The sequence below is a fragment of the Amblyomma mixtum genome, chromosome 3 (assembly GCF_055824585.1).
Source record: "Amblyomma mixtum isolate Tamu chromosome 3, ASM5582458v1, whole genome shotgun sequence".
NCBI classification, from domain to species: Eukaryota; Metazoa; Arthropoda; class Arachnida; order Ixodida; family Ixodidae; genus Amblyomma; species Amblyomma mixtum.
Genome location: NC_143014.1, coordinates 158,381,390 through 158,393,567, shown reverse-complemented (window position 1 = coordinate 158,393,567; position 12,178 = coordinate 158,381,390). Strand labels below are relative to the sequence as shown.

General features: G+C 50.0%; 2 protein-coding genes across 3 annotated transcripts in view; one reads left to right on the top strand and one right to left on the bottom strand.

Annotated features, from left to right (window-relative positions):
- Window positions 1-8,563, top strand: part of LOC149352489 (protein SLC31A2-like) — a 27,956-nt gene extending 19,393 nt beyond the window's left edge. Inside the window, exon 4 of the mRNA XM_089581681.1 lies at window positions 7,516-8,563. Within this exon, the coding sequence (XP_089437807.1) occupies window positions 7,516-7,746 (231 nt within the window). The 3' untranslated portion in view covers window positions 7,747-8,563. The remainder of the gene's footprint in view (window positions 1-7,515) is intronic.
- Window positions 8,129-12,178, bottom strand: part of eEFSec (eukaryotic translation elongation factor, selenocysteine-specific) — an 18,886-nt gene continuing 14,836 nt past the window's right edge. For both annotated transcript variants that reach the window (XM_089581680.1, XM_089581678.1), the window contains 2 exons: window positions 8,661-8,847; window positions 8,129-8,344 (listed from right to left, as the gene is read on the bottom strand). In XM_089581680.1, coding sequence (XP_089437806.1) covers window positions 8,169-8,344; window positions 8,661-8,847 — 363 coding nt within the window. In that variant the 3' untranslated portion in view covers window positions 8,129-8,168. The remainder of the gene's footprint in view (window positions 8,345-8,660; window positions 8,848-12,178) is intronic.

Here is a 12,178-nt window from a genome sequence, read left to right as displayed (position 1 = left end):
GTCGCTTTGGGACGTTAAAACCCATAAACAAACAAAACAAACTTTCGGGGGTATTTATGTTTGCGTGTAACCTAACCTTCAGAGTGCTCACCAGCGCCACCCTCGCCCATAGCGGCGGGCGTGGTACATCCTGTATTACTGCGAGAGTCACGTGGGACGTGATTGAACGGCGAGGGCGGAAGCTGTACGAGAACCCTCTTATGCTACCAGAGATCGGCAAATGCCCCCATTTTCGCCGTTCCTTCCGCACTCTCACCATTAAACCCTTGGCCCTCCCTCTCGCCCTCGAAATCGGCGCTTGTCGCAGACATGTGCTGGTGTTACTGAGTCGTATACTGGGCACAAACTGTAGTTCACTGCGTCTGCTTTCGGGTGTGTTGAGCCGCATGGATATTGCTTAGCACTGCAAAGTTCTCAGTAGCCCAGAACGGCTGCAGGAAATCACACAGCGACTACGCTCATGCTGTAGTCCGCCACTGGTAAGAGCCGGTTCACCCCTTCCTTAATCCCTTTTTTTTCATGGTACGGTCTGGGTGCCTGCGCACTGTGAGACTGCTACCGCATGTTTTTTAAATTACTTAATCCCCACGCAGACGCGCACAGAGCGACTCAGAGGCGTTTCGACTCGATTACGCGGTGTCAAAGCCCGGTCGCGGTGGCCGCGTTTCGATGGAAACGGAACGCAAAAGACGCCCGTGCGCTGTTCGAGCACCCCATGTAGTCAAAATTATTCCGGAGCCCTCCACTACGGCGCCACTCTCTCTTTCACTCCTTTCACTACCTCCTTCATACCTCGTAAGGAGACAGTTATAGCGCTGTTCCCTTTTTGACCAACTCGTTCACACTTTCAGCATGTAATAATCGCAACTCCCCTTCCTCACGGCGCGGTTGAGGTGTCCACCGAGATGCGAGACAGTTACTGCGTCTTTCCTTTCCGCAAAATCATTTTTTTTCTGTCGAAGCATTGAACACTTGAGCGAAAGCGGTCCTCGCGGCTGCGTTCCCGCTGCTGTTAGACCAATCCGGATGCATCCATCTCCCGAACATATCCTGCGCTCATCTGGCGGCGATGTTCGGTTTGGACGCTTCGCTATATCGCGTTCTGCCTGGACGCACAGAGTCGATTGCGCTTCTCTATAATGTCCGACGGGTTCTCCCTATAACTGCTTTTCGCTGTAAAATGATCACCCGGTGATGAGGATGAAAACACTTTGATCTAAAATTGATGGTCGCGGTCCCCCTATTTCATGAGTCCGTTGGATCATGCAGCCGCTCTTGCTTCTGCTCAACGTTCGGGTCTAAGCTGGGGTGCCCGGGTTATGAGTGCTTGGGCTGCGGCGTGCGAGCCTGAATTGTGCTGCGACATGAGGGATGGTATATAGCTGTTCCCTGATATATGAGTGATGGTAGGTTCCTCGTTCCCGTTCTCACTTCGCCAGGGCACTTTTATTGTTCTTTCTTTTTAAAAACCCTTTCTAACGTGTGTCTTCTTCGCCTTCGGACTTGCGGGTGTCACGGAAACTCGAGAGGGATAAGCAGGAAATATGTACAGAGCATTTGCAATAACTTGCAGTGGACAAACTCTCTCCGCCGTCTCCGCGGCTAACCGGCTACTGGAGCGTGGGGTCTGCCCACTTAGCTCCAGATAAGTCGACTAACGGAAAGGGATGCCGTGGCGCTTAAGTAGCAAAATATCCCCCACTCCTTCCGCTCATAAAGCTAGGAGAGATAAACTAGAGCTTCCCCTCACATCATTCTGACGTCACTTTCGCGCCTTCCTATTCGTCAAAACTGATGTCAGGATTTCTCACTCTGCTTCGTACAGTTTACCTCCGGATTAAGAAACTTTGTGCATTGCACGCGCAACCGTCAACAACGGCCGACGGGAGGAACACGTTCTTTCGGAATTACAGACAAGCCGGATGTTAGCTGCCGACTGAGAGCATCTGGCATATTTGCCAGGTCCAGCGGCCCATCCGGTGGCTGAGCTTCCATGGCGCTCGTGCCGATCACTACAAACATGCTACAAGGAACGCTGTACATCTCCGTTAAGCTAAACATAAGGTGTGTGGGACAGCAACACGTGGAACCTTGCAGTATGGTTTAGGGGATGCTTGTGAAAGATACTTTCGATATATGGTTCTTGTGCCGCCGCCTCACTGCGCTACTGCTTGACGCATCGCGTTCGCAGTGCACTTTCGGTCCTTGGAGCTCCCTTCCGTCGCGCCTCCTCCAATCCCCCATGGGAGCACGTTCTCAGTGTTGCAGGGCCCCATACCTGCACGCATGAACATCGACAACCACAAAGAACGAAGGCCTGCTGCTACAGCAAACTGAAAACTCGCTACCCCGTCACCTGCATTTATTATAATAGAGACTTTTAGAATTGGGTGACGCTATCGGTTAGGGGCATAGGGGAATAGCAGGGGGCCAGTGCGCACGCGCAGGACAGTAACCGGAGGGAGGGGCGGTATTGTCCTAAGTCTCCGCACTGGCCCCCCTCTATTTCCCTATGCCCCTAACCGATAGCGTCACCCTGTTCTAAAAGTATTTACTACACGGATGCCAGCCATAGCGTAGAATTAGCGCTCACGGCAGTAGTGTCCGAAAACTGGCACAACACGAATCTACATCTGGACCTACCTTCTAGTACAGATGGAACTAACAGCCATCATGGTGGCCATTGAACTCCCATTGCACCAACACAAGGTCCTGGTACGGACGGACAGTCAAGACGCATGCTGGACCTTCCAGCAAGGACACATTCCTCTTCATACACGTCGCTTTCTTCGCTAAAGGCCCACCTCCATGGACGCATCCGAGGCGCACGAGCGCAGCGCCTACGCGTACCAGCGTACGCCGGAGCCGGTCTGCGCATGCGCGAGTCACAGACGCGAGCTGGCGCTTGGTAAATATCTGTCCATGTCAGATATTCGCACCTCGCTCGCGCCTGCGCCGGAAGTGGCCGCTGGTTTGGGGTCAGTGTAAACAATCACAGAACGCAGTTCTCTCGGCATCCGGTACGGCCCTCCGCGCCGTTTGCTTCGCCGAGCCGAGCTGAACGCGGTAGCAGCGACAGGCCATCGAGTTGCATATGTTTTCCGATGCTTGTCGCGGTGCGGCGCTGGGCGCGTAAGCGCTGCGCTGGTGCGCCTCGGATGTGTCCATGGAGATGGGCCTTAACATGTGCAACGAAACTAACGCATCTAAATCTTCATTCAGTGGATTCCTGGCCACGAAGTCGTACCGGGGAACGAGACAGCGCACAGTGTCACCCGCTACTGCAGTTACTTACAGGGCACGAGTACGGCGCGGAAGACGCACGCTAAGGAAAAAAAAGCACGCTATACTGCAAGAACCTGCTGACAACAGAATAGCTCTACCTCCGCCCCCACGGGATATGACCCGCTCGCCTGTGTACTAAGGCGATCACAGACCCATTCCCTTGTTTGTAGCCCCACTCACAATCTACCACTTCACTAGGTGCCCAGATCCCCCTACCTTACCCCCTACCCAACTGCGGGGACTTCCCGTCTTTCACACACGCTCTGTGGGAATGTCCAGCAATCCAATAATCCCGTGCATGTACGCTCAGCGCAGCACGTCACAAGCCCTTCCTGTCTCCCTCAATGACTGGCTGGCTCCCAAAACCCAACCCTGCATCACCATCCTTCAGACACTTGTCCAGCACGTCCGTTATGTGCTGGGCGAGACCTGATATAAAAACGAAAAAAAGACACAGTCCTGGACCCGCGCGGTGGCTCAGTGGTTAAGGCGCCCGTCTACCGAGTCGGAGTACCCGGGTTCGAACCCGACCGCGGCGGCCGCGTTTCGATGGAGGCGGAACGCCAAAGGCGCCCATGTGCTGTGCGATGTCAGTGCATGTTAAAGGTCCCCAGGTGGTCGAAATTATCCCGGAGACCTACACTGCGGCATCTCTTTGTCTCTTTCACTCCCACCTTGCTCCCTTCCCTTACGGCGCGGTTCAGGTGTCCGCCGAGATATGCGAGACATACTGTGCCATTTCCTTTCCTAAAAAAAAATTGCAATTTTTACAGTCCTGGTAAGCCACAGAATGGGGGCTAAACGATCAATGAAATCTATTCTCTTTCCCGCAACTGGCAACGTGTTGAGGGAGGAGAGAGATCGCGCGATGTAGCCTCAGTCATGATGAGCGGACGAGACTACTGCGGAGACGTGTGCGCCTTTTCTCTCTTCACAAGCTCATCACTGTCGCATCGCTAAGCGCGGAAATGCGGACAACTGTTGCTTCTGGTGAACCTGATTTGGTGAGAATTAGTTGCTCAAAAAGCGCAAGAACTCCGTGCTTGTTAGCCGCTCGACCTTGGCAGCACTCTTGCTGTTTGTATAGCCCGACGAAGATGGTAAATGATATCCTTGAGCGGACTCTCGCCTTTATCTGCAGTGTAGGCGTCTGCTTGCTGAAACCTAATCGGGCAGCTGTTGAACAGTGCTATCGCATTCTGGCGGAATACAGTGGTTTCGCGTACCCAGTGGCCTTGGTGTTGACTGGCGATAAGACTTGCGCCTGCAGTGAATCAGTGATATATTATTCAGCGCTTCGTAATGCCCCGAGACTGAGCTTCGTCAGTTGTCCGTGTTGTTGTCTAGCTGTTGCATAATGTAAGTGAGGTCGCCTGTAGTGTCGTGTGCATACGACTGTAACAAACCAGACTGCATGAATATGATGAACGATGTTTTGTAACAAAATGTGTTAAAATTGGTCATTGACTCCTGTTTGTGCACCCATATTCACAGCTAAGCTTTACTACTTGCAGTACAGATAGAAAGTGTACTAGAAACAGACAAGCCTAAAGTAGTGATGCAAAACTATCGATAGTTTTTTTTACCATCGATAGCGCTATATCAGCCGCCGCGGTGGCTCAGCGGTTATGGTGCTCGGCTGCTGACCCGAAAGACGCGGGTTCGATCCCGGCCGCGGCGGCTAGAATTTCTTTGGAGGAGAAATTCTAGAGGCCCGTGTACTGTGCGATGTCAGTGCACGTTAAAGAACCCCAGGTGGTCGAAATTTCCGGAGCCCTCCACTACGGCGTCTCTCATAGCCTTAGTCGCTTTGGGACGTTAAACCCCATAAACCAAACCAAACCGATAGCGCTATATCGATAGTTATTACTATCGATAGTACTATCGATAGCCGTGTCAATACTACTTCCCGTGTCAATACTACTTCTTATTTATAGTACTATCGATTCTATAAAATCAACCACGCGTACTCACTGCATCCTAAACTTGGCTTCCTGAGTGTGTGGTATGGAGGTGATAATCTGAATAACGACAGGACTCGCCCGCTTTCACAGCCTACGCAATAGTCTTACCATCGACAGTTCCACTATCGATAGTCTTGCTATCGATGGTGGTACTATCGATAGTAGACTATCGATAATACTATCGATAGTTTCAAAAAAACTCGATACTATCGATAGTAAATTTTTCGATAGTTTTGCATCACTAGCCCAAAGGCCTCTGCCTATGTGTGCCTCACCATCATAGTTCTACTCCACCTTTTATCTGGGCGAAAATCGCTCCTAAACGAGTAAGAGTATAAAAATTAAGATAGGAACAAAAGTTGTACACTGCAAGCGACCCATCGTGACTACGCAGCGGGACCACCTTTGTCCGCGTCTTACAGTTTTAACTCGGGTTGAACTCGAGCGAACGCGCAGTATTGAACGTCACGCCTAGCGACCTTTCCTCGACGAAGGGCTGTAGAAGGCCCGGTTTGTTTGCGGCTCATGCCCAGTCGATCGCAATAGCCGCAAAGCCAGAGCTGCTGCCAAAGGGGGGGAAAGAACCTGCCTTGAACCGCGGTGACCAAACTGGTTATTTATCGAGCTGTGCTCGAGGGGCAAGGCAGTGAGGCAGGTATCTGGCTGCCGGCAATTATCGCTGCTTTTCGGCGTACCGTTTTCCCTGCATGCAGTCGAACCGGGTAGCGCGGTGGAATTTTGTTTTGATTCCGCGTGGAGTCCCTCGACGTGCTTATTATTTTGTTCTGTTTTCTGCCGAAGGCGGCGGCTGATCAGCGCTCGCGTGATCAGATCAGTGCACTTTCGCGGTGTGTGTAACAGTATTCGCGTCCGTATCTCGCGATAGCGACCTGCATGTGCGTCACTGGGAAAGGCTGGCGACCGCGGAAGCGCTACACTCGCGGCTGATGCTGATGGTGATACACACCATGCTGATGCGGTGCCTCGCCCGCATCGCATGGACCCGGCGTTGAACGCCGCTGCCCTTCTGCTAGAGAGCGCGGTACGGTGGTTTACTGCCTGACGTATCTGCAAGGCAGTCGCTGTTTTTTCGCTCGGCCTTCGTCGTGCAGTCGGGTACGCGGGCATGGTTCAATCCTTTCTCCTGCGCATCGCGAAAGCTGTCGGCAGCGATGTGCACGTGTCGCGGCCCTTTGGTTGTACGGCCGCAGAAGCGGATTTCAGCGTTCGGCTGAGGCGTGAATCTACCGTGTTAGAATAATTAAGTGTGTATAGTCGAATACAACTTAAGTCTGCAGTGAAGCAGAATTCCTCCACGACAAAAAAGTAGTCCGCTGTTTAAACGTTTCGTGTTACCCAAACAAGAAGCTTGTCACAAGAAAAAAAATTTGAGCTCTAGAATTTTGATACGTGGGTTGTTTGATCTAGTCAAACATTAAAAAGCTCATTTCGTTTACTGCTGCAATTGCTCTGCGGAGTAATACAAGACGCCGCGGATCGCGGCCCAGTGTTAGCAACTGCTGTTTTCTTAACTTGTATCCTACTATAGTTTCGAGCACCGCCACCTGTAGAAAGGTATGCTGCTTTGTTTAGCCAGGCAAATGAAAATTCACCTCAGTGCATTATTCGCGATGTATAGGCGGGTCCGACCGCTGCCATGCTAGAGAAGTAGGGTGGTTACCGGAGCGTTTAACAGTACGTCGGACGGCCGGGATGAAGGACGCAAATAAAAGCGGCCCGTCCGGGCATTAACCCATCAAAGAGGCATGTGCGGCTTCATGGTTTTGAATGCCCAAGTATACGGTTCCAGTCAAAATTGTTGGCTTTCTGTGAAAAGTGGGCTGGCCTGCAGGTCTATCAACTCAGCAATACAAGCGTAGTAAAATATTAGTTCGTATATGTTGACTAACAAATTAATTCACTGGCATTTCTACCCATAACGCCTATCATTAGAGGTAAAACATGGGCGTGTGATATGTAGTCATTAGTTTGTGCATTATCAAAAAATATTGTATATATATATTGAAAGGGGAGGGAAACGCGCCACCAGAATAGATTGCACACTGCATATTGTGCTTTAGTACTGGAGCTTCGGCAGTGGCTGCCCTCCTGGCTGCTGTTATGGGCGAAGCGAGATAATTCGAGCATAATCATAATTTTAAAAAATGTGGAGTGTGAGTCAATTTTTTTATTCACGTGCAGAGCCTTTGTTATTGGGCCTTTGTGAATTCCATTTAATTCAATGTATTGATGCTTGTTCCTGCAGGTGAACCTCCTTTACGGCCATATGGATGCAGAACGCTGGGGACGGCTGAAATTCCGGCTGCTACAGACTCTTCTTCACGCACTACAGTTGACCCTCGGCTTCCTGGTGATGCTTATCATCATGCGCTACAATGGGTGGATTGCCATTTCTGTGCTGCTTGCCTCAGGCCTGGCTCATCACTGCCTCAGTCGCCTTGTCATGCCCACACGATTGCTACCAGTGTCCGACTGACACTTTGGAGAGAGAGTGCACTATTGGTGGCAGAAGGGTTGGACGAAAACTCTTGTTGAAGGAGCTGTTTGAAGTGGAACCGTTTTGTGCACTGCACCAATCTGAAAGTACTTTATTGCTTTCAAGGCAGTGCTATGAGTGGCGCTACTTCTGGCGCTACTTCTGAATGCCGCCACTGCATGGACAGACTTTGGAAGACATCTCATTCTAAGATCTGAACTGTGAGTGTGCCTGTGATGCCTGATAGGCTGCCAGTGTGTGTTCAAGAGTAGATTTGTGCTTTAGCAAATGTGAGTGTTGGAACAGCTAATCACCTCTGGCATACCCATGCAGCCGTGGCCTATGGAAAAAGTGCCTTCTACCCAGTGATATACACATGGACTGTCTGTGAGACAGATTTATTTACAAAGGCTTCCTGACTGTCATTTTGGCCGGTAGAGTCCAGGGGGCACTTTCGGCTGCACCATCTTGCTGCTAGCATCAAACAGGTACTTCCTAAACTGCAGGGCCACTTCTATGGGCTTCTGGTCTGCAGGCAGAGATGGCCGCTTTCCGCGCTCCTTGGGCAGCAGAGCGTGAAGCTCAGCAGATGGCTCGCCTGTAAATCATGCAACCTGTTGCAAAGCCTCTGCCTATGGTAGCTAGCTTAACCGTGTGAATCTCCAATGGCCCGAAGCTTGTGAGCCGCTTTACAAGGCCACCAGCAGACAAGACTCAAATGTCAATTTTGTGTACATAAATATAATATGTGCTTAGCAAATAAAAACTATGCCAGTTAATATGTATTTCAGTGCAAACCACTGCTGGCTGATACTGATTTTCCCCATTGCTCTTACTCTTCACTCGTAAATCAAGTTGTGCATGTAAGGTCACTTGACATTGTTTGGACAAGGTAAAAGAAGCAAGGAACTGACCCTGGAGGCGCACACGCACTTTGCCACCTTGACCAAATGGGCCAGCCAAGGTGCCCCAGTCTCCAGTAGCCAGTTTCACCCAAAGACCATGGAAGGCAGCCAGGTCAGATCCCTTGGAGAACAACGAGCGTACCACCAGTTCATCTTCACTCAGCACACGGTCCACAAGTCCCTTGCGACTCTTCTCCTGCACATGAGGTGCCCATGCTTGCAGTGAGGTGTCGGACAACACTAGTTGCTTTTGGTGCCTCTGCAGCTATATGCTACACGCAGCACTTTCACAGCATTTGATTTCTAAGTCACCGTGAGTTTCTGCGAAACAGGCAGTTTTCTTTGCATTATGTCCTCTATTTTGAAGACGTGGCAGTTTCGTTTCTTTCCTGCTATTCCTTGCACAACAATTCCTTGCTAATAATTTGTAAACATATGTGGAGCTTTTTAGCCCCTTGATTATGGACACAAGTCTAGACTACTCAATAGTACTGATAATTTTTAACCTTGACTCATGCTATCACTTAAAGAACACAAGGGTGGAATGGGGACGTGAAGAGGAGGGCTGAAACGTGCTCATGCGAATTTGCCAGCTCCTGAGGACCAACTTTAAACGACCAGGACTTGTCTACACGAAGTGACAAGCTCTGGGTATGGCTGACTTGCTGTAGCAGTCCACACACAGCGTAGTTGGCTTGCAAAGAGCTCTTAGAGCTATATTGGAAGCATATGTTATTCTCACAACCAATGAAAGCTAGTAGTCAAGGTGTGGCAGCAGCTGGGCCTTGGCTTGGGAAAAAAATTACGAGAAACTTTAGCGACTAAAGTGCTGAAAGGCGGAAGTCTGAGTGCTGCATTCTGCTACGCGATTGTTCACTTCACATTCTGTTGGTTCATTAATTAACTGCCAATTAATGACGCTTAATCTTTGCCTTTAGGAGTGGAATGCGACAGCGTGTTGTAGCACTGCCAGCGAGTCCACGGAACACCACCACCCGTTCGGCGCGATGCGTTGCCCTTTGAACGCAACGCTTTTTCAGGAAAGAAAATGGCGCTGTAATTCTCTGTCATCTCGGTGGACACCTGAACCGCACCGTACAGGAAGGGAGTAAGTGGAGTGAAAGAAGAAAGAGAAAGAGGGGCTGTAATGAAGAAAATGAAAATTGTATTTGAGGAAAGGAAATTACGCAGTAATTGTCTCGCATATCTCGGTGGACACCAGTCGAAAATTGTATTTGAGGAAAGGAAATTGCGCAGTAACTGTCTCACATATTTCGGTGGACACCCGTCAAAATTCGCACGCAGTGACATCATGACCATTTCGACCATTCTGAAACGCGGACAAATTTGCTAACACGTCTTGGTCACGACAGTACGAGCCACTAAAGGCTTTCACCTTAAAGTACGCATGGGTCTTTCGAGGGCGTGTCATCTGGTGGATTGCGTGTCATCTGGGTGGAGCACGGAAACGTACATAGCAACTTTCTGTCGAGACTGTGCGCCCGCGTACGCAGTAACATAGGAAGACATGAACGAAAAACGAAGGGCACAGGTTACCAATATCACACGCAGGGACTTGAACAAGTGTGTGCGTGTATGCGCGCGCATGTACGCGTGCACGTCAAAACGAACGTCGCTATGAAAATGAACGAGAGCAACCAGCAGAATGAATCGGAACGATGGACCAATGAAATGCAGTTGACTATGCCGTCACAGGGACGCCGTGGGTACCAGTGTAGAGGATGGCTTTATCAAAAGGGCTTTAATCAGAATTTCCAGCATCTTTCAGGCTGCACATATGGCTCTAATATTTCGCACAGACGATCGTAACGACCCGATCTACCTACTGGGCTTGTTTATTTGAAATGCCCATGCCTAGTAGCAGCATACAATGCAGTGTGCTAGGTGCAGGTCACTATGACATGACGGGACTAGCATCTGTGGGGGCGTCAATGAATGTATCACTGTGCATACTATTTGGCTTACAAAGGCTCCACTGATCAGCGAGTAGGCAAAGGAGGACTTGTGATGCTCTGTCAGTTCTCATAACTCAGGAGAATTGAAAAAAAAATTGAAAATTGGTTTTTGAGGTAAGTAAATGGCGCAGTAATTGTCTCGCACCGCGACGGACACCCGAACCGCACCGTAAGGGAGGGGATAAAGGAGGGACTCAGAGAAGAAAGGAAGAAAGAGGTGACATAGTGGAGGTCTCCGGAATAATTTCGACCACCTGGGGATCTTTAACGTGAACTGACATTGCAGAGCACACGGGCGCCTTTGCGTTTAGCGCGAAACTCCATCGAAACGCGGCAGCCGCGGCCGGTGCATTCGGCGATTTTTGGAACTTAAAATTCATTTTCAGTCCTCACGAGACTCGGCAGTGCGACGACTGTCCCGCTACGGACGGGATGTCCACAAGCGTTCGACTCGCGCCGCGGAGAAATTCTGCTTGCGAGCGAGTCCCTGCGCGATGATTAGAAAACGGAGGGCGTGGAAGAAGGGCGCCAACTCAAACGAGCCAAACTGCTTTATTATTTTTCTTGTTTTTCAACCGCGGCCTTGAACGCGCCAGCAAGGCGCTCGTTCGCTCTTATCGTCACCGCCGATCTATACTGCCGCGCCGCGGCGCGCTTCGCCGGACTGGCGTGCGCAGAGCTCGCACGATGCGACGCACAGTATTATAGTCTCGCTCCATATCTGTGCGCAAAGCCGACAGCCTTGCCCCCCCCTCCGCAGGCTCGTGGCGCAGACAGGACAGGTGAAAGCGGAGATCAGGCCACAGCCGTACGGTGAGAAGGTCGGTGGGAAGGCGCCACGCGTGAAGCGAAAGACTGCCCTAGAGATAATGGCGAGCGGAAATCGTGGTACCAAAGCCGGATTAAGCAAATACAACCATAGGAAATGAGGAACGCAACCGGGCCATTGGCAGAAGTCAACTGTTACGGCACAGAAATTCTGAAGACAACTGAACCTCATTTATCAGTGCGCTTGCTTGCCGTATAAATATTAAAAAAAAGGAATTAATGTAAAATATAAATATAAAAAAGAATGCTGAATTTTTTTTTTGTCTATCCAGCATCACGCACCACCACTTCGCTGAACAAAAGGCACGTTTTTGCATTAGCAACTAGTGGTTGATTTTTCATTCTGACGATTTCTATATTTTCTTGGTATTAGTACAGTGTAAGTACAGTGGTGAGCATACTTGTCCAGAGCGCTCAGTGTGCTGCGGAGCAAGTCATGAGAAATTTTGATGAAACTGCTTCGCTAGGAGCAAGACGCTTGTGCCTGCATGGATTTTAGGTCTATCTTGCTGTGCTCGAGCACAAGTATCATCTCCGAAAACTCAGTACTTTCTTTAAAATTTCACTCTCTGTCCTCTGCAGAGCACCTTTTGAGCACTGTAAACAAATGCTCACTTCTGTACTCTCAGACCAAACTTTTTTTTTTTTTTTTGTCTGTCAGCTAATGCCAGCTTCACATAACTGGCTGCAACATTTCTGAGGAAATTTAATGCCTAGAGAAGT